This window comes from Narcine bancroftii, chromosome 3, assembly GCF_036971445.1.
Source record: "Narcine bancroftii isolate sNarBan1 chromosome 3, sNarBan1.hap1, whole genome shotgun sequence".
Lineage (NCBI taxonomy): Eukaryota > Metazoa > Chordata > Chondrichthyes > Torpediniformes > Narcinidae > Narcine > Narcine bancroftii.
Genome location: NC_091471.1, coordinates 222,580,836 through 222,605,921, shown reverse-complemented (window position 1 = coordinate 222,605,921; position 25,086 = coordinate 222,580,836). Strand labels below are relative to the sequence as shown.

Below are 25,086 nucleotides of genomic sequence, written 5' to 3'. Positions count from 1 at the left end.
TGTTTGGTAAGACATATTTTACCATCAATTGTTCAGAAGTAGCAAAATTATTTTGAATAAAAAGGTAATTGAAATATTTAATGCCCAATCTGTGCCTGTGGTGGACTGAGCAGCCACACAGCTGGACAGGAAGAATCGCCGCACCGAACGGCCGGCACAGAATGGTGCAGGGTTCCCTTCTTTGCCCAGGAGAGGCCCACATTTGCAGACCTGCATGGGTTGATGAAGCATGTTGCTTCCCTGCTGGCATGTTACTAGAGAGACAATGACTCTGCAGCAAGCTGACCTCACTTCCCTTTGTGAGGTGCACTGACATCACTACCCTTTATGGAGCGTGCTGGCATCACTCCCCTTTAAAAAAGCACACTGGCATCACTCCTCTTTATGAAGCACACGATGGTTTAAAATTTTTAAAAAGTTGGTATTTCACTCTTCTCTGTGTTGCGTGAGCTCTGCAGTTAGTTCCACAAATTGGTGACCCTAATGGGTGCTCGACGGTTTTTGAGCCCCAACAGTGAAACAGTGAGAAAGCCTGCAGAATGGATGTTACTACAGCGCTGCATGTGGTGGGTATGAAACTGCCCACCTTCTGGCTTCACAGACCACATCCATGGTTCCAGCAGGATGAGGCTCAGTTCCACATTAGGAACATAACAGATGAAGCCACAAAATTTTGGCATGTAGCCACCTCATTAGATGAAGACTCTGCTGTCAAAGTAGATGATTTTATCAACAACCTGCCCAAGGAGGATCAATGCAATGCTCTTAAGGTAGACCTCCTCATGACTTTTGGCATGTCTGACCTGGAAAGAGGCATACGCTTACTCCACCAAGATGATTTTGGGCACAGAAGGCCATCAGAATTGATGAATGAAATGCTTGTGCCAGCAGACGGCCATTTCAACTGCTTAATATTAAAGGCAGCCTTCTTGGAACGGCTCCTTTGTGACATTGCCCTGCTGCTCCCTTCTGCTGACTTCTCCAAACCAAGGGAAGTGGCAAGAGAGGCAGACAGTCTTCACAGTGTACCGCAGCCTCCCATGGCAAAGTTTCAACAGGTCACCTTGGACAGTCAAGTCAATGCAACCACCAGTTCTATGGCACTCCACAAGCTACTGAGGAAGAAAAAGCCATTGGGAGAACACAGAAAGTGGGGCAAGTTTCTTCTGCAAGACACTGACGTGACTGGAAAAGTTTGTGTCCAGCAACCAACAAATCTCTCTTCGAAAAGTTCTTTGATTCACAGTCCAGTCTCACTTCTCATTCCTCCAAGTTTATTGGTTGCAAGCAATTCTTATACTGTGCACAGAATTTTACATTTATAAAGTTCACCAGGCTTTGTTGTTTGAAAGGTAAATGGTTACCACTCAGAAAAGTTCTTGTCGGTTTTTAGAGAGAGATTTGTTGTTCGCTGGACACCCACAACTGATTCCTTGTAACCAGCCACCTTAGTGTCTTGCTGAAGAAACTTGCCCCATCAGGGTTTTCTAGATGATAACCTCTTTCTTTCAGGTCTCCACAGAGTTCCTTTTTGTTTTACTTATTTCAAGTGAAACATTAGGCAGCCAGTCCTCTCCTCTTGTATGGATCACAAGGGCTTTGACCAGGCTGAACTAAGCACTCACAACTCATCTTCAAAATGGGGATTTTCCACAAGCTTGCCAGCTTGTCCTGTTCCAGTCCCAGCTGCTGTTGCAGAAGTGAATTCTCTCTTTCTCTCTCTCAGAGAAAAGCCTATTTGACTCTCTCTGCTTGCAAAAACCACATGACCCTTCTAGAACAGAAATCTGCACTCAGACAGCCTGTGACTCCAAACCTAATCCTCCAAGTTCTTTCATCTGTTGCTTTCCAAAACAATCTATTAGTTAAGTCCCTTGGGCACTCTTTAAAGTTTTTTGCAAAGACACTCGGAGCCAGGCCTGTCTGGCTTGAGCAGAGCTCTAGTATTTTAAATGAGATTTGTTTTGAAATGTTTGTATGTGACCTACACTAAAACCCTGCCACAATTTATCTCCTTTAAAACATATCGATGGACAGTATAAAATACAACATAATCTGTCACAGCTTCAACCTTATGGACAAACCTGATGAGACTTTGTGGTATGCAATTACACCATACTATGGCATACCACCCACAGGCTAGTGGGCTAGTGGAACATTTCCACTGGCATCTGAAACAAGCCTTGCGGGCAAGATTTAATAGCAGACAGTGGGCAGATGAGTTACCATGGGTGCTGTTGGGTATTAGAACGGCTCATAAGGATGACCTGGAGACTCCTTCAGCAGAATTAGTTTACAGCGCTCCACTCCCAGTACTGGCAAACCTCACTCCTTCTCCAGCCGGAGATAGATCCTCGGTTACAGAGGAATTACAAGAACTAAGATACAAGTTGGGTTCCTGGCTCCGGTTCCAGCAACTCATCATGGATCACCACCCTCACATGTTCCTGCTGCTCTCAACTCTACTTCTTATGTCTTTGTTCAATGTCCATCTCATGCTATGCTCCTGAAGCAACCTTAGGACGGGCCTTATAAAGTGCTGCAGCACAATGGATGAACAGTGCTATTGGACATTGGTGGTCGACCAGAACCTTTTACTTGAGACAGACTGAAGCCTGCACACGTTGACATTGCTGAACCTACGCATGCTCCCCCCCCCCCTCCCGAGCACCAGGATTGCCTTTCTAAATTACCCAAATTTGTGACATTAGAGCCATGCAACAATTCTGGGGTGGGGGTGGGGTGATGTGGGCCAATCTATGCCAAACATTAACAGGTGTATCCTGTAACAAAGGAAGAAAAAGGTGGTGATTGGATATAATAGGACTAGCTAGGGATAAGTTCTGAAATCCAAAACACCTAAATTGTGCCCTATTCTCAATCTATGCTTCAATATTGGATTATCAATTACCATATAAATAGGAAATTAAAAAGAACCCTAAAATTGCCAAATGAGGTTTGGGATTCCATTTGTAATCTGATTAATACGACCTAATTTTGTGCACGACACTGTTTGTTGCCATTTAAATTGGTCCATAGAGTACACAAGTCAAAAGTAAAATTGTTTCGTTTATACTCCGACATAAACCCTCCATGTGACAAATGTAATATTCCTGAGGTTTCTTTGATTCACATGTTTTGGCTTTGCCCTCATTTCGAAAAATTTTGGAAAGATATTTTTCAACCGGAGATTCTTCAGGTAAAATTGTAACCTTGCCCTTTAATTTCTCTTTTCAGATTATTCCAAGATGATGATGTTTTACCGACTCCAACTCAAAATTGAATTTTATCTTTTACTTCATTGATAGATGTACAATCTGGATTAAATGGAAAGATAATACTCCACCTACACGTGCCCAATGGTTAAATGATATTATGTCTTGTTTAAGTTTAGCAAAATTTAGATATGCCATTGAAGAGTCAACTACTCATTTCATAAAGATGCAAGGCCCTTTTATGGACAATTACTGCAATCTAAAGTTTGAGGGTTTGTAGTGATGTAATGTATTATGTTGACTCCTTGCTATTGGTTATGACTGTAGATAGGCACCACCTTACTGGTATAACAGATGGTGTAACTTATCCCACTGGTCAGTCGAGGTGGATTCTTCTGCTAATACAAGTCTTGTCCTTGTTTATGGCATATCAATTTTATTAACAGAAGAGAAATCATGGATACTTCCCTGAAACCTGGAAGATTTGAGATAGATCAAGATGCCACCCGAGCCAGAGAAAAATTCCACCACTGGCTCCAATGCTTTGAACCGTACATGCGAAAGAACAATGTCGTGCAAGACCCTGAGAAAATAGACCATTTCATGGCTTTCCTCAGAGATGTCCTCTACTCCGTGGTCAGAGAGGTAGCTGGCTACCAGAATGCAGTGAATCTCCTTAAAGCCAAATACTATATGCCTCAGAACACCCTGTACGCAAGACACCAGCTTCACATTCGGAAGCAACAAGCAGGTGAGAGCGTAGATGTTTTTGCGCTCGCCCTGAAGGGGCTATACAGGGACTGTGCCTGCGCTGCCATCACGGCTGAAGCCCACCATGAGTGTCTGATGTTAGATGCGTTCATAAGTGGTCTGGAATCAGGATACGTTAGACGGTGTCTACTGGAGACTCCAGGCTTGACTTTTAATGCGGCTCTGCAACAAGCGAAGATGCTCCTAACTGCGTTACAAGGAGCAAAAGCATTTGAGCAAGGGAGAAGTGCCAAATTGGCGCCCCTCAGATCGACCTGGAGTGAAGATTCGCTACTGAGCTTGATGAAACCGCGATGCAAAAGCTGGTCCCCAAAATGTTACTTCTGCAGCTTGGCACTACATGCCCACAACTTGTGCCCAGAACGCCAAGATACCTGCACCAAATGCAGGAAGGAGGGCCATTGGGCCAGAGTTTGCCGAGCTAGAGAGTCAATATCTGGCACTTGTGGCAAGCAGAAGAAGAAGAAGAAGAAGAAGGAGAAGAGGAAGAAGCACCCAAGCGCTGATACTAAGCAGAGTCATCGTCATAAAACCACGATGCTGAGCTGGAGAGTCAATGACTCATCGAGCCCGACTTCAGCTTCTTCAACTTCTGAATCATACAACGGATCGACTAGTGACGAGGTGAGGCCCTACATGCCAATGCCGCAAGGAGATCCAATCCTGACTTCCATGAAGGTAAACCAAGATAAATCCTATGACCTGCAGCCATCCACAATGAAAGTGGAGGTAAATGGGCAGCCTATTAACTGTTTATTTGATTCAGGCAGTACAGACAGTTACATTCACCCTTCGACAGCTAGATCTCTAAATCTTGCGATATACCCAGCTAAGCACACAATCACAATGGCTTGCTCAGGACTAGAACAAGATACTATGTTATTGCAAAACTAATTTAACATGACAATGAGTATACTGATTTCAAGATTTCTGTACTCCCCGGCCTATGAGCACCAATGCTTCTAGGTCTAGACTTCCAATGCCAAATGAAAAATATCATATTGGCATTTAACGGCCCCTTGCCATCCATCACCGTCTCACCAAAGAAGTTTTGCGGTTTGTCTACACTAAAAATTAAACCCCCTCATCTCTTCTCTAATTTGACCTCGGATTGTAAGTCTATAGCTACAAAAAGTAGGCGTTACAGTAAAGAAGGCAGACTATTTATCAAAGACGAGGTTAAGAACTTGTTAAAGGAAAATATCATCGAGCCCAGCACAAGTCCTTGGCGTGCCCAAGTAGTAGTGGTCAGAAATGGCACGAAACCTAGAATGGTTGTGGATTAAAGCCAAACCATAAACAGGTACACTCAACTAGATGCTTACCCCTGCCTCGTATTTCAGACATGGTCATTCAAATTGCTCAATATGAGATGTACTCTACTATTGATCTGAAATCAGCTTACCACCAGGTTCCCATCCATAAGGATGAAAGAAAGTTTACTGCTTTTGAGGCAGGTGGCAAACTCTTCCAGTTTAAGAGAAGTCCTTTTGGCATCACTAACAGATTATCAGTTTTTCAAAGAGAAATGGATAAGTTAGTGGACACCTACAAATTGCAAGCCACTTTTCCTTATCTGGACAATGTTACCATCTGTGGCAAAGACATGAATGATCATGATCAGAATTTGCAACAGTTCCTCCAAGTAGCCAAAACCTTGCATTAAACCCTGAATAATGACAAATATGTGTACCGCACAAAAAAACTGCCATTAGGCTACGTAGTAAGTAGAGGAGAAATCAGTCTGGACCCAAAGACAATGCAACCACTCATGGAGCTTCCCCCTCCAACAACGCAAAAGGCCCTCAAGCGTTGTTTAGGGTTTTTTTTCCTATTACGCTCAGTGGGTGCCACACTACGCTGACAAAGCACGACCACTTTTTAAAACCACCAATTTTCCTTTGAGTGATGAGGCCCTCCAAGCTTTTGAAAACATTAAACAAGATATAGCTAAGGCCTACATGTCTGCAATTGATGAAGATTTATCATTTCAAGTGGAATCGGATGCATCTGTTTTTGCTCTTGCTGCCACACTAAATCAAGCTGACAAACCTGTAGCCTTCTTTTCTCTCACATTATGTGGGCCAGAATTAAAACACTCATCCATTGAAAAGGTAGCACGAGCTATTATAGAAGCTATCCGCCACTGGAAATACTTCTTAGCTGACAAGAAGTTCACCTTGTTAACTGATCAGAAATTTGTTGCCTTCATGTTCTTTTTTTTTAATAACTTTATTTATTCATTCAACAAGGTTATTACAGACAGTAAAAAAAAGTACATATTATGAATGATTAAAAAATTTTATATGAAAAAGAAAAAGAAAGAAGAACCCCCCTCCCCCTCTCAGCCAGCTCTCTTTAGGAGAGCTAAAGAAAGAAAAAAAAACTGAAATATATTTACTAAAATCTAATCAAGGTAAATCTAAATGTAAATATTCTGAATATAAAGACCATTTATTAAGAAAAAAAAGAATAATTATCATGAAAAACATGCGTGATTTTTTCCATTACCAAACAAGTTTTCATCTCATTAAGCCATCTATTAATATCAATCACATTAGCATTTTTCCATGTACTTGCTATACATTTTTTTTGCTACAGATAAAGTTAAATATACAAAAGCAATCTGAAATTTGTCTAATCCCAAATCTTTCAAAGGATTCAATTCACCCAACAAAAATATTGTCGGGTCCAGAAGTATTTTGATCTTATACAAATGTTCCAAAAACAATTGAATTGCTTTCCAAAAAGATTGCATATGTACACATAACCAAACAGCATGAAAAAAAGTTCCAACTGAATTACCATATCTAAAACAAGAGTCTGATTCACGAAAACCATAATTTTTTTTAACTTTTCAGGTGTTAAATACAATTGCTGTAAAAAATTGTAATTAACCATTGCATAACGAACATTTATCAATCTAGTAACACTGAGGAAGGGAGAGGAGAGGAGAGGAGAGGAGAGAAAGGAGAGAGGAGAAGGACAGAAAAGAAAAGAGTCCGGGGCAGGTCAGAAAACTTTTTAAAAAGTCTCTTACCAGGGTCTGCGGGGAGGAGTCGGCGTCGGAGGCGGCCATTGGTCGAGCGAGCGTACAGGAGAGTGTGTAGGGGTTAATTGTGACGGGAAGGTAAGGTCTAGCAGTAGGGAGAGGAGAGGAGAGGAGAGGAGAGGAGAGGAGAGGAGAGGAGAGGAGAGGAGAGGAGAGGAGAGGAGAGAAAAGGAGAGAGGAAAAGGACAGAAAAGAAAAGAGTCCAGGACAGGTAAGAAAACTTTTTTAAAAGTCTCTTACCAGGGTCTGCGGGGAGGAGTCGGCCTCAGAGGCGGCCATTGGTCGAGCGAGCGTACAGGAGAGTGTGTAGGGGTTAATTGGTAAAAGGCCAATAAATAAAAGGGACAGCGAGCGAGTGGCTAAGATAGTCTTTATTACTACTTCATTGGGGTAAGGGATGAGTGTTAAGGCTGTGTGTTGTCGGGAGTGCCGGATGTGGGAGGTCCTGGAGTCTTCCAGACTCCCGGATGTCCATATCTGCACTAGGTGTGTCGAGCTTCAGATTCTCAGGGACCGTGTTAGGGAACTAGAGCAGCAGCTCGATGACCTCAGGCTGGTTAGGGAAACAGAGGAAGTCATAGACAGGAGTTACAGCCAGGTGGTCACGCCAGGGACACGGGAGGATGAAAGGTGGGTAACTGTTAGGAGAGGGACAAAAGAACGTAAGGTGCCAGAGAGGAGCCCTGTGAATGTAACCCTCAGCAATAAGTACGCCTCTTTGAGCACTGTTGAGGGGGACATCAAGGTTGGGGGGAGCGACAGTGGCTGTGCCTCTGGCACGAGGTCGGCCCCTGTAGCTCAGAAAGGGAGGGAAAGGAAAAGGAGGGCAATTGTGGTAGGAGACTCCATAGTTAAGAGGACGGATAGGGGATTCTGCGGACGCAGCAAGGAGAACCGGATGGTGGTTTGCCTCCCTGGTGGCAGGGTCCAGGATGTTGCTGCTCGTGTCCCGGATATCCTAAAGTGGGAGGGACAGGAGCCAGAGGTCGTGGTACATGTAGGTACCAATGACATAGGGAGAAATAGAGAGGAGGTCCTAAAAAGTGAGTACAGGCAGTTAGGTAGGGAGTTAAAAAGAAGGACCGCAAAGGGGGTAATCTCTGGATTACTCCCTGTGCCACGTGACAGTGAGAATAGAAATAGAATGAGGTGGAGGATTAACACGTGGCTGAAGGGGTGGAGTAAGGGGCAGGGTTTTAAGTTTCTGGATAACTGGGACCTTTTTTGGGGGAGATGTGACCTGTACAGTAAGGACGGGTTACACTTAAATCCCAGGGGGACCAGAATCCTGGCAGAGGTATTTGCTAGGGCCACTCAGGATCCTTTAAACTAGAATGGTTGGGGGGAGGGAACAAAATAGTACAGAACAGAAAGGAGAAGGTTAGAATGCAAACAAAGAAAGTTTGTAGTAAGTATTTGAATATGGATGGGCAGGTGATAGAGAAGGGAAATGGTCTGGAAGAAGATGAAGGGCAATTGGCAGGAAAAGTAAATAATGTTGTTATTAAAGATGAGGAAAAACAGGGATTAAAAATTGGGAAATCTCTGAAATTCATATATTTTAATGCCAGGAGTATTGTAAAAAAGGTGGAGGAGCTGAAGGTGTGGATTGATACTTGGAAGTATGATGTGGTAGCGATTAGTGATACATGGTTGCAGGAGGGATGTGATTGGCAACGAAACTGGGTTTCGTTGTTTTAGGTGTGATAGAGTCAGAAGGGCAAGAGGAGGTGGGGTTGCATTGCTTGTCAGGGAAAATATTACAGCGGTGCCTAGGAAGGATAGATTAGAAGGCACATCCACGGAGGCTATTTGGGTGGAACTGAGGAGTAGGAAAGGAGAGGTTACACTTGTAGGGGTGTATTATAGACCACCCAGAGGGGACCGAGACCTAGAGGAGCAAATCTGTAAGGAGATAGTAGATATTTGTGATAAGCACAGGGTTATAATTATGGGAGATTTTAATTTTCCACATATAGATTGGGAAACACATTCTGTGAAAGGACTGGATGGGTTAGAGTTTGTGAAATGTGTGCAAGATAGTTTTTTACAACAATATGTAGAGGTGCCAACCAGAGAAGGAGCAGTGTTAGATCTACTGTTGGCAAATGGGATGGGTCAAGTGACGGAGGTTAGTGTTGGCGAGCACTTCGGGTCCAATGATCATAATGCCATCAGCTTCAATGTCATTATGGAAAGAGAGAAGTCAGGGCCAAGGGTTAAGGTTTTAGATTGGGGAAAAGCTAGATTTGAGGAGATGCGAAAGGACTTGCAGGGTGTGCATTGGGACAATTTGTTTTATGGGCAGGATGTAGTAGAGAGATGGAAGTCTTTTAAAGATCAGATTTTGAGAGTGCAAAAGCTTTATGTTCCTGTTAGGTTAAAAGGAGGGGCAAAAGGTTTGAGAGAGCCATGGTTTTCAAGCAATATTGGAAACTTGGTTCGAAGAAAAAGGGAGGCATACATTAGATATAAGAAGCATGGAGTTAAGGGGATGTTTGAAAGATACATTGAATGTAAGAGGAATCTTAAGAGAGGAATTAGGAAAGCTAAAAGAAGGTACAAGGAAACTATGGCAAGCAGGGTGAAAACTAATCCAAAAGAGTTCTACAAATATGTTAATGGTAAAAGGAAAGCTAGAGACAAAATTGGTCCCTTAGAAAATCAAAGCGGAAAACTGTGTGTGGAGCCTAGAGAAATGGGGGAGATATTGAACAGTTTCTTTTTTTCAGTATTCACTAAGGAGAAGGATATTGGGAGATGTGAGATAAAAAAAGCAAATTGGGTAAATATGGGGAATATAGAGATTACAAAAGGTGTATTTTTAGGGCTTTTGAAGAATATAAAGGTGGATAAGTCTCCAGGACCAGACGGGATCTTCCCCAGGTCATTGAGAGAAGTGAGGGAGGAAATAGCAGAGGCTCTGGCGGTAATTTTCCAAATGTCATTAGATATGGGGATAGTGCCGGAGGATTGACACATTGCGCATGAGGTTCCGTTATTTAAAAAGGGTTCAAGGAGGAAGCCTGGCAACTATCGGCCTGTAAGTTTGACGTCTGTGGTAGGTAAATTAATGGAGAAAATTCTTAGAGATAGTACTTATAAACATTTGGATAGACAGGGTCTGATCAGGAGCACTCAACATGGATTTGTGGGAGGAAGGTCATGTTTGACCAATCTGATTGAATTTTTTGAAGAGGAGACTAGGAATGTGGATGAGGGTAGCGCAGTGGATGTTGTCTATATGGACTTCAGTAAGGCCTTCGATAAGGTACCACATGGAAGGTTAGTTAGGAAGGTGCAGTCTTTAGGTATAAATTTTAAGATAGTCAAATGGATTGAACATTGGCTGAAAGGGAGAGGCCAGAGAGTGGTAGTGGATAATTGTCTGTCAGGTTGGAGGCCGGTGACCAGTAGTGTGCCTCAAGGATCTGTATTTGGCCCATTGTTGTTCGTTATATACATTAATGATCTAGATGATGGGGTGGTAAATTGGATTAGTAAATATGCAGACGATACTAAGATAGGTGGAATAGTGGATAATGAAGAAGGTTTTCAAGGATTGCAGAGGGATTTGGGCTGCTTAGAAAAGTGGGCTGAAAAATGGCAGATGGAATTTAATGCTGATAAGTGTGAGGTGCTTCATTTTGGTAAGAAGAATCAGAACAGGACATACGTGGTAAATGGGAGAGCATTGATGAATACCGAAGAGCAGAAAGATTTAGGAGTAACGGTACATCGTTCCCTGAAGGTAGAAACTCACGTGAATAGGGTGGTGAAGAAGGCTTTTAGTATGCTGGCCTTTATCAATCATTGCATGGAATATAGGAGTTGGGAGGTGATGTTGAGACTGTATAAGACGTTGGTGCGGCCTAATTTGGAGTTCTGTGTGCAGTTCTGGTCGCCTAATTATAGGAAGGATATAAACAGAGTGGAGAGAGTGCAGAGAAGGTTTACCAGAATGTTACCTGGGTTTAAGCATCTAGAGTATAGGGAGAGATTGGACAGATTAGGTCTTTATTCTTTGGAGTGTAGAAGGTTGAGAGGGGATTTGATAGAAGTATTTAAGATTATGAAAGGGATAGACAGAGTGGATGTGGATAGACTATTTCCGTTAAGAGGAGGAAAGATTAAAACAAGAGGACATGAGTTAAGAATTAAGGGGTAGAGGTTTAGAGGTAACATGAGGGGGAACTTCTTTACTCAGAGAGTGGTAGACGTGTGGAATGAGCTTCCGGGAGAAATAGTGGCGGCGGAGTCAATTGTATTATTTAAGAAAAGGTTAGACAGATATATGGATGAGAAGAAGATGGAGGGTTATGGGCATTGTGCAGGGAGGTGGGACTAGAGAGGGGTGTTTTGTTCGGTGCGGACTAGAAGGGCCTAATGGCCTGTTTCCGTGCTGTAAATTGTTATGTTATCATGACAGATATCTAACCAATCATCCTCAGAAAAAGTATGGTTAATATCCTTTTCCCATTTAATCTTAGATCTATCCCATCCCTTTTTTTCCATACTTTCCTGTAATATTTGGTACATCAATGAAATATATCCCTTCTTTGGTGCAATCACAAGAGGTAAAATCATATCTCTACCAAATATTTGTTTTACTAGGGATCGAAGTTGATAATAAACAAATAAAGAATTCTCATTAATACCAAAATCTTCCCTCATTTGATTAAAGGATAAAAACTGACCTTCTTTAAAACAATCCCCCAAGTTTTTTATACCTTTAGATTTCCAATGTAATAAACATTGATTATACATTGAAAAAGGAATAAGTTGGTTATTATATAATGGTGTTAAAGTCAATAATTTACCCTTAGAACCTATTGTTCTATTTTTTCCTCATCCATAACTTCCTTAAATGTTTTAGTATAGGCACATTATATTGTTGTAATAAATTTAAATTCCATCGAAACAAAAATTGATGTATTTCAAATTCAGAAATATTCACCATCTCAATTTTAGCCCAACTAGGGGGCCGTTCCAAATCCATTAATTAACTAATAAATTTAAATTGAGTTGCCTCATAATAATTTTGAAAATGTGGTAAGCGTAATCCCCCTAATGCATATTTCCAGGTTAGCTTATTCAAAGCTACTCTCGGAAATTTACCCTTTCATAATAATTCCCTAACCATTTTATTAAAATCTCAAAATAAATTCTTATTAAGTCAACACGGAATTGACTGAAACAAATATTGTATATATGGAAAGATATTCATTTTGATTGTATTTATTCTTCCAATTAAATTTATAGGAAGATCCTTCCACTTAATCAAATCAGCTTTGATCTTTTTCATTAATGGTACATAATTTAATTTATGTAAAGATTGATAATCAACATCCACATTTATACCCAAATATTTAATTCAATCAGTCCACTTCAAATTAATAATATTCTTATAAACTGAATAATCTCCTTCACCTAGCGGTAAAATTTCACTTTTTTCCCAGTTAACTTTATATCCAGACAAAGATCCAGATTGTGTTAAACATTCCTTCAAGTGTAAAAGTGACTGAGCTGGGTTTATTAAATACACCAATACATTGTCAGCAAATAGATTAATTTTATACTCCTCAGCTAAAACTCTCATACCTTGTATCTTTGTATTTTGTCGTATCAACTGTGCTAAAGGTTCAATTACTAACACAAACAAAGCTGGAGACAAAGGACAACCTTGTCAAGTTGAACAAGTTAATTTAAAAGGTTCTGAGATCTGACCATTTGTCAATACCCTGGCTATTGGTTTATTGTATAAAGCTTTAATCCAACCAATAAAAGAAGGACCAAACTTTAATTTCTCTAAGACTTTAAATAAAAAGTTCCACTCAACTCCGTCAAAAGCCTTTTCTGCATCAAGAGATATCACCATCGGATGGTCAGGGCACTGTCGATATTTATTAATCAAACTAATCACTTGAAGAATATTATCTGAAGCATACCTATTCTTTATGAAATCTGTTTGTTCAACATGTATCAATTTGGTAAAAATTTAGCCAATCGATTTGCTAATACTTTAGCTATTATTTTATAGTTAACCTTCAACAAAGAAATTGGTCTATATGAAGACACCTTTAACGGATCTCTATTCTTCTTAGGAATTACAGTAATTAATGCACTAGAGCATGATTCAAGTAGATCATAATGTTCATTAATCTGTCGTAACACATCTCCAAGTACTGTCGATAAATCATCATAAAATATGTTATAAAATTCAACCAAAAACCCATCATCACCAGGTGATTTTCCATTTGGCATTTCCAACATAGCCAATTTAATTTCTAAATCAGTAAAAGGAGCCTCCAACTCCAATATGTCTTCTTCTAAGTACCGGTAATTTCAACACCGATTAAAAGGAGTCGATCGATTCGCTCTCCTGTTTTTCCTCAGAAGTATATAATTTCTTATAAAATAAATGAAACTCATCATTAATCTCACGAGGTTTGTAAGTAATAGTCAAATTTCGTCTGACTGCATTAATAACCCTTGATACCTGTTCTTTCTTTAACTGCCATGCAAGTACCTTATGTACTTTCTCACCCCATTCATAATAGCGTTGTTTAGATCTATTAATCAAGCATTCAAATTGATAAAATTGCAACATATTCTATTTCAATTTCAATCTAGACAACTCTATCTTCTGATTTTCTGTCACATCTCTCTGAAATTCATTTTCTAATTCATCAATCTGTTTCTCTCATTCAAGGCTCTCGGTCAGATAATTCTTTTTAACCTTAGAGCTATAACTAATTATTTGACCTCTCAAGTAATCTTTCATAGCATCCCACAATATAAATTTACTCTGAACGGAATTAACACTTTTTTCCTAAAAGTGATCAATTTGTTTTTATAAAAATTCAATAAATTCCACTTTTTTTAACAACATCGTATTGAATCTCCAACGAGAAGCTGCACAAATTTTTTCAGAACTCTCATAAGTAAAATACAACAAAGAATGATCTGAAGTTACCCTACTTTTATATTCTGCTTGCAGTATTTTCCCCTGTAAATGTGCCGATACTAAAAAAAATATCAATTCTGGAAAAAGATTCATGTCTAAATGACTAAAAAGAGAAATACTTCTCTGTTGAGTTAAGACATCGCCAAATGTCCACTAAATTAAAATCTTTCATCAAAGCTCGAATTTGAATTCCCATTTTTAATTTTTTAACACTTTTTGGAGATTTATCTAATAAAGGTTCCAAAACACAGTTAAAATCTCCTCCAACCAGAACATTTTCATTAGTTTGTCCCAGAAGCAGAAATGCATCTGAAATAAATGCTTCATCATACACATTCGGTGCATAAATGTTAAGTAAAGTTCAAAATTCATTAAAAATCTTACAATTCAACTTAAGAATACGTCCTGCATTCATTTCCATTGATTGTAATCCAAAAGATAAATTTTTATGTATTAAAATTGCTACTCCCTTAGCTTTGGAGTTAAATGAAGAAGAAAAAACATGTCCAATCCAGTCCCTCTTCAAATTCATACTTTCCTTTTTATTCAAATGTGTCTCCTGTAAAAAAGCAGTATCAATGACCATCTTTTTAATGTAATCCAAAACTCGCTTAAGCTTAATTGGGTTGTTTAATCCCTGAACATTAAAGGTAGCAAATTTCAAATTCGACATATCTAATACAATTGCTAAATACCAAATATAATCACAAAATTAATAATAACAAAGAAAAATGATAAGAATTTTTTTATATACGACCCTCAAATTAAAATATATAGGCCCTCCAAATAAAAATAATATTCGTTAATAAGAAAAAAAAACAAAAAAACCAAAAAAAAAACCAAAAGGTAGTAACTCCCTAAAAAAAAAACTGGGTGTGGATTACCCACTAGTGACCAATGACTAACAAATAAGTTAGTGCAATCCCCTCCTCCCCAGCCAGCCAACCAAAAATATTAATATATTACCAAAAAAATCAGCCTTGAGATTCCAGTCCAGATGATGAAGTCATTTCAAGAGTAGGTGAACTCTTTCCATTCCCGTTCTTTCCACTTCTGCCATTTTGCCAATTTCCATCAGATTTTCTTTTAGGAGATAATGGTGGACTTCTTCTTTGTCCTCTGACATCCGGTAACGAATTAGCAAAAATCATTGCTTCATGCTCACTCTCAAAGAATTGAGATTGATAGTTTCCATAAAACACTTCCAACACAGAAGGATAACGAAAAGCAAATTTGTAACCTTTACGGCATAAAACATCTTTAACTGGATTAAATTCATGTCGGCGTCTGATGATATCTTGACTCAAATCAGGGTAGAAGAAAGCTCTGCTATTCTGAACCATCATTGGAGCTTGCCTTTGTCTTCCATTTTGAACTGCAAGTTGAAGAATTGTCTCTCTGTCCAAATAATTCAAACAACGAACTAACACAGCTCTTGGAGGTTGTCCAGGTAGGGATGGTCTTCTTAAAGCTCTTTCCAATACCAATCCATCAGGAAAAGACTCTTCCCCCAACATCTGGGGAATCCAATTTTTAAAAAATTTGACAGGATCTTGACCTTCTATACCTTCTGGCAAACCCACAATTTTCAAATTATTTATTCTGCTTTGATATTCCAAATAGTCCAATTTTTTGTAAACTCTTTTTCCTGGGCTCTTAAGTCTTTAACTGATTTTTCCACCTTTACTATTGTTTCTGAATTGGATTGTACCTCTTGTTTACATCCTGCCTTCATGTTAAACACTAGATTGAAGAGCAAGATTAAAAATGATAAATTATGTGATAGCGTATTGAACTTTCTACTTATGACTATGACATACTCTATCATCCAGGAAAATTCAGTGATCTCACAGATGCTCTCTCTCGCGCATCTTGTGCAAGTCTGCAGTTACACAGATTAAAAGTTTGTCATGAAGAACTGTGCACCTGGAGGTCACCAGACTTTATCACTGTGTGAAATCTCTCAATCTGCCCTATACTGTTGAGGATGTGAGAACCCTAACTGGACGATGCCCTGTTTGTGCTGAATGCAAACCTCGTTATTACGAACCCTCACCTTTCTCATTGATCAAATCTTCTAGACTCTTTGAACTCCTCAGTGTAAATTTTAAAGGGCTACTGCCTTCAAATAAAAGAAATGTTTACTTTCTTAGTGTTATTAATGAATTATCTCATTTCCCTTTTGCTATCCCTTGTACTGATGTTTCTGCTGCTTCGGTAATTAAATGTCTTGATACAATTTTTAATATTTTTGGTTATCCAAATTTAATTCACAGCGACAGAGGTTCAACCTTTATGAGCTTGGAGCTTCGGCAATATCTACTTGACAGAAGCATTGCCACAAGTCACACTACCAGTTATAACCCTCGGGGAAATGGGCAAGTTGAACACAGCAATGGTACAACCTGGAAAGCTGTTACCATAGCACTCAAACCTAAAGGTCTCCCCACCAGCCGCTGGTAAGGAGTGTTACCTGAAGCTTTGAACTCTATCCGTACTTTACTTTGTACTTCAACTAATCAGTGTTTGTTTTCTTTTCCCAGTAAGTCGAAGACTGGATCGACCTTGCCGACCTGGCTTTCTAAAAGTTTTACTGAGAAAGCATGTTAGATAGAGCAAAGTGGATCCATTAGTCGAGCGCGTACAACTGATTCATGACAACCCACAATGTGCTCAAATTGCTTTTCCTGATGGGAGACAGGACACTGTTTCCCTCAGGGATCTTGCTTCGCCAGGGGTTCTGCCTGCAGCTTCTAACCTTTTTCCCGCTCCCATTAATCTCCCTTTGCCATCTTCAGAACAGCATGTCTCTGTCCCTGAAATTCAGTCTGCAAAACGCAGAGACTTACCTCAAACGACACTTGCTACTAATCAATTCTTAACTACTGAAAATGCAGCTTCTCCTGTAAGCTTACAGGAGCCCGCTCCAGTTGTTTTGTGTCGGTCTCAGAGAGTTTCAAGGCCGCCCCAACGGCTTACTGATGATAAGTTGTAATTGCTGCATTTCTCACAGATTTTTTTATGACTACTGATTTTCTCTTTTCTTCTGTGATGCTTTTAACCCTTTTCATTTCCTTTTTACTATTACTTAAAATTAGTTAATTTTAAGGGGGGGGGTGAATGTATTATGCTGATGCTTGCTATTGGTTATGACTGTAGATAGGCACCACCCTACTGATATAACGGATGTGGAAACTTATCCCACTGGTTAGTAGAGGTGGATACTTCTGTTAATACAAGTCTGGTCCTTGCTTATGGCATATCAGGGTTGTTATAAACTTTGCTGCTGTGCTGTTGATTTCCAGGTTGTCGCCACTTGATACCCACATGTTAGTATTTTTTTCCAACCTTGTATAGTGGTCAGGGTTTTGAATTAATGGGTGTTTTTTCTCTTCTTTTTCTTGTAATTTGTATCTCAAAATATAATTATATTGTTTCATGTTTGTATAATTGCAAACTTCAATCAAAATAGCTTAAAAGAAAGGAATATATTAAAAGGCAGGATGGGGGAAAACAATGGTGAGCTTTTACAGAAATGACGCAAAAGTTATAAAATGCATATACAGCTTTGAGGCACAAAAGTTAAAAGAGGAAGTGCGGTTCATCTGTCACTGATTGGAGAAGTTAAAGGGAGCATTATAGGAAACGACGGAGCTTAAAGGTTTTCCCAAATAGCATTAGGTCTGACGGAGCATTTTAGGATTATTCAGAAAAAGTAAACAAAGAAATTAATAAAGAAAGGCTAGACAGATCTCCAGTGTAGACTGGTGAGAAACATAAAACAGGCTTTTATAGGTATGGGAAACAAAAAAGGATGATGAATGAAAATGTGGACCTCTCACATACAAGTACAAAAGAATTTATAATCAGAGAACAGAAAATGGCGGAGTCATTAAACAATTATGTTGTGTCTGTCTTCATGGAGGAAGGACACAAAGCCTACCAAATATATTTGAGAAATCAAGAGCTAAAAGGATTAAGTATTGGTCAACAAAAAACTGTGCTGGAGAGGTTGATGTGCTTGAAGGCTGATACCTTCTGATTGTTAGATCCCAGAGATTTGAAAGAGATAATGGACGTTCCAGTTAATGACATCAGTAGATTCTGAAATTGTTTCTGAGGATTTCAGAGTAGTAAATGTGACTCCACTATTTAATAAAGGAGGTAAAGTAAAAAATGAAAACTGTTCGCCTGAGATTAGAAGTCAGGAGAATGCTGGAATCTGTAATGAAGGATTTAACAGAACCATTACTTGTCCCCAGCTTGCCTTTTAATATATTCCAGTTAACTGCTGCCATCTCTTCTCTTGTTCCTTCAGTTTCCTCTGTTTAGATTTATGACATTGAACTACATCACTTTTACATCCAATATAAATGTTCTCACTTATGGCCACTTGGCCCTCTGGGTTGCATGACCCTAACATTATCCATCAATCCCTTCTCTATGCACGAAGTAACATTCAAATGCAATACACTAAAGTGATGTAACAGAACATCTTGCAAAGAATAATAGGACTGTGGATAGTCGGAGTGAACATATCAGGGGACAATCTTTGACTCATCTGTTCAAGTTCTTTGAGGATGTTACTAGTAGAATGTAGGAGGGGGAAAGAGTTGATTTCTGCATTTGGATTCACAAAAAAAACTTACAATTTGGTTGGTTGGTGAACGCACCCAAGAAGATAATACTGAGGGTAATATACTGAAAAGGATTGAAAAATGTTATGTGGTAAAAAGCAAAAAGGGACAATAAACAGATCTCTCTTTGTTCACCAGGCAAATGCAGTGGCCCTAGCTCGCCACGATCTCTTTCAACAACTTGACGGAGGGGATGAAATACCGTGATTTTGTGGGTAACACTAAATGTAATTCCAAGGGGAGGATGTACGGGGACGTGGACACACTGAGTAAGTGAGTGATGAGGGACAATGTGGCAGATGTGAAAAAATGTGAGGTTACTCACTTTGATTTATAGAACAAAATAATGTATTTGTTCAATGTAACAGATTCAAAGGGTTTAAGTTTTGTTGGTGTGTGTTACTGAAAACCATCATATAGGTGATTTGGAGTCAAAATGTTTTGATGACTTTTACCATGAAAGGATTTGATTTAAATAGGGCTCGAGAGAACTGTATATTATGCCCATATGTGGGTGTCGGGAGGCCACTTGAAAGCGCAGGAGGCGCATGCGAGGTGAACTTTGTAACCCTCCTCCAGGAGGGATAATCGCCGGAACACTGAGGTCCCTACCACCCCCGGCACATGAATGCAGCCGCCTGAAAGCAGCTACGTGAATGCAGTCGCCTGATAACAGTCAGCTGGCGAGCGCATGCAGCTTCCCTCCCAGCTGCCCCTGCCCCCAGCGCAGGACATCAAGTGTGGAGACTGATATCGGGCTGTTGGGAGAGCGGGGCAGCGGGATCAGTGTGGGGATAGCCCGCGCCGCCTGCCCCACATTGTGAGGACTGATATCAGGCTATTGGGAGAGAGTGGGGCAGCGGGATCAGTGTTGGGACATCCCCATACTGATAGCCCACGCTGGCCACCCCACCGTGTGGAGACTGATATCGGGCTGTTGGGAGAGTGGGGCAGCAGGATCAGTGTGGGGATAACCCACACCACCCGCCCCACATTGTGGGAACTGATAACGGGCTATTGGGAGAGAGTGGGGCAGCGGGATCTGTGTTGGGACGTCCCCATACTGATAGCCCACGCCAGCTGTCCTAGCTCTAAAAGCCAGCTATCCCAAACCTGACAGCCCAAAGGGACAGGAGCCGGAGAGCACTCAGAGGTGCATCTGGTGTAGCTGTCCCTTCAGGTGGCCAGCACTGCACTTTTAGCTCTGCCACCTGAACGGCAATTCAAAGGGCCACTTCCACTTCTGCAGGCGCATTCTTGGCGGAGAATGCACCTAAAGAAGCCTTTAGTCTCCTTGCTTAAGAAAGGATGCAACTCACAACATTCTTTGACACCAGCTCATCCCAGAGCACCTCAAACCTCAACCTATCACTGATATTCCCTTTGTCTTATTTGTCCTCATCCTACCCTCTCTGCAACTTGTTTTGTTCCACCTTTAGCCCTCCACTTCTTCCTCTGTTACCAAGTTTTCTCCCTTTTATGTTTTTTGATAGACTTTGAGTGATTTTACCGGTCTGAAGTATGTCCAATGTCTCGGCATTGGTCGTTCACACACGAGTGACCAAAACTCCAATTCTCCGTTTCTTTACATGGGTTTAGACTGCATACCGGAAGTGCAGTAAGTAAAGAGGCGGGACTTGCAATGCCACTGTGGCGACATCTTATTCAATAGCCTGTTGTTCACAGAATGCCAGCAGTTCATTTTAGACTGTAGGCGGCCCGGGAAATTGACAAGGGGACTAGGTGGTAAAATGTCTGGACGGGAATGGCACCCTCATTCTCGGTTTTGAGCTTTTTACACAGCACACATTCTGGGAGAATGGGAACATTTTCCTTGGACACAGCGGCTGGGTAAAAAAACATATTTATCTGCTCTGAAGATAAATGTTAATGTTTTCTCTTTAACAGACACTGCCTGCCTGCTGAATGTTTCTATCATTCTTAGTTTTTTTTTAGGGCAATTCAAACCTGTTGAGAGAGGTGGATTAAGGTAAAGCTGAATGTTGTCAGTGGATATTATTAATTGCAGGACTTTTATCTAGGTGCAGCATTATTCCTGCACATACGCTTCTAAGCTGAAGTTCATCCTTGGTCTTCCAAGCAGATGATGCCTAGCTCACTGGAATCCAATCAGGTGACCCACACCAGTAAAATGCCTGGTGGAAAATCCTAAGAGCAGTTTTCATCCTGGGTCATGTTGGAAAGGTTGACCTGCATGTTTCCCAGTGGAAGCTGTCTGCAGAGATTGTGGCTACTGCTTCACAGTCACCGTCATTACCTCACAGCCAATCAGCTCTTAAAAACAACACTCGATACCAGGCGTCATTTAACGGAAAAAGTGACAGTGTCACGTTGTAATATCAACTGAGATTATACATTCACATTCAAGTTTCCATGGCTCAAACCTGCATCCAATACACTGACTCACAATGCACTGTACTATCCAAAGCGGTAGCTAAAATTGGTTAAAAATCATAAATTAAGGTTTCAGTAACAAATTATATTTAGCATCATCAAAATAATACATCCAAATAGTGTTATTTAACATAAAATAACTTGTTTAAAATATCCACGGGAGTGATTTCAGAACAAAAACATACCAGGGGTATAGGTCAATCGAGTGTAATTGGGTGGCATGGGCTCGTGGGCCGAAATGGCCTTGTTATGGTGCTGTTTGTCTAAATTTATAAATTCATTTATTCTTTTTAATATATTTTTTATTGATTTGGAAGAGAGGAATACTATGTTACAAACATACAATAATCACACAGCCTAATACAACGGTTCTCAACCTTTTTCTTTCCACTCACATACCACATTAGTGCCATCAGTGCTCAATCATTAGTAAGGGAATGCTTAAGTGGTATATGAGTGGAAAGAAAAAGTTTGAAAACCGTTGTTTTAATCGTACCTCTTTAGTGGCTGTGTAGCGGGCTGAGCGGGCGCACAGCACAGTATCGTGAATCATCGCTTGTATGGCTCACCAGCGAATGTGTGGAGCTGCGGGCCGGACCAGTATGCACTTACCTGGGTAATGGACCATGTACACGCGGTACTGCATGGCAAGTAACAGCATCCTGGATTGCTATGCCTCCTTCTAGAGGGTGTGGGGCCCCCACTGTGTTAACTTTAAACCCGCTGGGCTGAGGATTGGGAGCAAACACATCGTGACATCACTGGAGCCCAGGACAGGAGGGATATAAAAGAAGCATGGAAAACTCAAATAAACAGTCTTTGGTTGACTAAAGCTGTGTATGCATGTTGATTTAATAGCTCTACTGAAGTAGTCTCTACACCTCATTGACTTGTTATGTGCACGGTTTCATAACTCCAAAGGAAATGGGCCAATGACAATTTTTCTCAATCAAAATATTTCAGTAACAATTGGGTCTTGAGCAATGCTTCTCAACCTTCACTTCCCACTCGCATCCCACCTTAAGCAATCTCTCACTAATCACAGAGCACCCATGGCATAGGGATTACTTAAATTGGGATGTGAGTGGAAAGAAAAAGGTTGAGAATCACTGGCCTAATGCAATAGAATACACAATATGAATCATAAGTAATTTATACATTGTCTTGTATATAATGTTCAATTACAATAAAAATTCCCTTAGGAAAATTATTCTATTATTAGAAAGTATTCATGATGAATTGTCTAATTAAAGTGGTCTCTTCTATTTATAAAGGGTAAAGGAAAAGAAAGAAGAAACAAACAAAAGAGAAAAAGAAAAAGAAAAAAAGATCCCCCTTTCCCCCCCCCCCATTCTAATCCAACCCCTCCCACTAAACACAGTCACCAGCAAATAACATGTAAAGAATGGAGTCTCGGTTCCCGGAGAAGGAACCCCAAATTTATAAATGTAAACATCAAAATGATATATTAGAACAATAATGCAAAAGATTTTGTAAACATTCAAATAGCAGACAGACATCAAGTTAGACATCTGAGGTAGAAACTGAATTATATTTCATCCAGATCATTGTATAAAGTAAGGATAATAATTAGGCTGTTTTTCAGGAACTGTTAGCACCTGGCAGTAATATGATGATGGAAGGAGTCTGCAGATGCCGTGCTTGAAGTAAAAATACCATGAATAGTAATTTGATGATACAAGGTTCAGAAGGATCTGAATTTATTTTGAGCCATCACTCCCACATTGTGAGGCTGAAGGTCTAGTTCCAGCAGAGGTGAGCAAAATATAGTCCTTACATTAGTGTATGAATGCTGGAGAGATCTGGCCCCTTGGGCTATTCCAGATGATGGGAATAGTGCATGGAAGGAATACATAAAATGTGACTATGTCACATCTTGGCATTTAATGTGCGAGGGGAATCTCAGAAGTATTTATTGGAAAAAAAATCATCTTAACAGACATTTCCCACATGGCAATAAAAGAGAGAATTAGATGGGGAAATCTGTGCAATATTGTTTTAAATTATATTTTATGTGGCATTAATAAGATGAATTTGATCTTTGAAATCTCAGTCAATGCCTTCATATTCCAATCACCGAGTGTTAAACGTTGATTCTTTCAGTCGTCTATTAAGTTTATTAACCCATTAAACATTGAGATTTGACAATTGTATGAATTTTGCTGTTACTTGTTAGCAAATTGTTGCTTCTCAGCTGTGACTCTAAGGTAGCCATGAATTATGATCAGATAAATGAGACCATCAAAACACATAATGAGCTTCAACATCACATTTCTATTAATCTGGATAATATGCACAAAATAACTTTTACTTGCTGCTAAAAACACACAAATGCTGGAGGAACACAACGGGCCACATTGGAGCTAAAGGTTTGTAAGCAACCTTTCGGGCCTGAGACCTTTTTCAAGGTATGTTAATTGTGCCTAAAATATACATAAATTAATTCAATTTTCAAGCACACATATTTCATATTTTGACAGAAAAATTGTAGTATTTTGAATAATATGAAAAGTCTGCCTACCATTTCATCTGCAATACTGATTGTAAAAGGACAAAAATCTTGATAGTGTTTCATTTTGGAAGGAATAATCAAAACAGGACAGAAATAGTAAACGGGAGGGCAATGAGGAATGCAGTGGAGCAGAAAGATCTAGGAAAACGGTGCATCGCTCCCTAAAGGTAGAATCTCATGTGGATATGGTGATGTTCTTCACCTTTTAATATGCTGGCCTTTATAAATCAAAACAGGAGCTAGGAGGTGATATTGAGGCTGTACAAGATATTGGTGAGACCATATTTGGAAAACTGTGCACGGTTCTGGTTACCGAATTATAGGAAGGATATCAACAAGGTTGAGAGAGTGCAGAGAAGATTTACGAAAATGTTACCTGGGTTTCAGCATCTAGATTACAAAGAAAGATTGAGCAGATTAGGTCTTTATTCCTTGGAGCATAGAAGGTTGAGAGGGGATTTGATAGAGGTATTTCACATTTTGAGGGGGATAGATAGAGTTGAGGTGGATAGGCTTTTTTCCCTTGAGGGTAGGAGAGATTAAAACAAGAGGTCATGAGTTAAGAGGCAAAAGTTTAGAAGTAACATGAGGGGGAACTTCTTCACTCAGAGAGTGGTGGCTGTGTGGAATGAGCTTCCAGGAGAAGTAGTGGTGGCAGGGTCCATTTTTTAATTGAAGGAAAAATTGGAGAGGTATATGGATGTGAGGGGATGGAAGGGGAATGGAGGGTTATGGGCAAGGTGCAGTTAGGTGGGACGAGAGGAGAGTACTTGGTTTAGTGCAGACTAGAAGGGCCGAGTTGGCCTGTTTCCATACTGTAATTGTTATATGGTTAGTCTAGAGTAAAACACGAAAGATTGCGGGCACTGTCATTGAAGTAAAGACCCAACGCTGGAGAAACTCAGCAGGTCAAACAGTGTCCTTTTTGTAGCAAAGATAAAGACGCAGAACCCACGTTTCAGGCTTGAGCCCTCCTCATAGCCACACTTCTGGAATGGCTCAAGCCTGAAGCATTGGCTATGTATCTCTATCTTTGCTATATAAAGTATACAGTTTGTGTTTTTACATGATAAAGGCTACTAGGGTGGCTCTGATCAATGCTTATTGTAGGGCAAGCATCCAAAGAGATTGATAAGGCTTGCCTATGGAATAAAGAAAATTTGAGACTTTAATATGGGACATGACCTGTTTTAACATCATCATTATGGATTAGCTTGATTTTGCTCCCTTTCCAACTTGCATTCGACCCATTGGAAGATATTTACATATCATTTAAATAAAAAGAGTTTGCTCCTTTCTGCAAACAAAAGCAAAAATGATCTGAAAACCTTCAGAAAAGTCATGAAGTGAAAACGATTTGAAATTGATGTGATTTAGCTTGAACTTCTGGTTGTATTCAGTACAGGTACTCCCCGGCTTGCAACCGATACAACTTATGTCCATCTGTATATACAACCAAATTTTTTAAAAATATATATTAGAAAAAAAATTTTAAG

General features: G+C 40.0%; 1 protein-coding gene across 6 annotated transcripts; it reads left to right on the top strand.

Annotated features, from left to right (window-relative positions):
- Nucleotides 1–331: 331 nt before the first annotated feature.
- Nucleotides 332–18,776, top strand: LOC138758168 (uncharacterized). 6 transcript variants are annotated; one of them, XM_069926720.1, is made up of 4 exons: nt 332–417; nt 3,238–4,664; nt 16,282–16,464; nt 16,549–18,776. In XM_069926720.1, exons 2-3 carry the CDS (start codon nt 3,672–3,674, stop codon nt 16,330–16,332), a joined length of 1,044 nt encoding a protein of 347 aa, XP_069782821.1. In that variant the 5' UTR covers nt 332–417; nt 3,238–3,671; the 3' UTR covers nt 16,333–16,464; nt 16,549–18,776. The 6 variants fall into 6 exon arrangements, with proteins under 6 accessions (XP_069782821.1, XP_069782820.1, XP_069782823.1 ...); XM_069926719.1 differs by having other exon boundaries at nt 347–566; XM_069926722.1 differs by having other exon boundaries at nt 347–770; nt 3,238–4,610.
- The last annotated feature ends 6,310 nt before the right edge of the window (nt 18,777–25,086 follow it).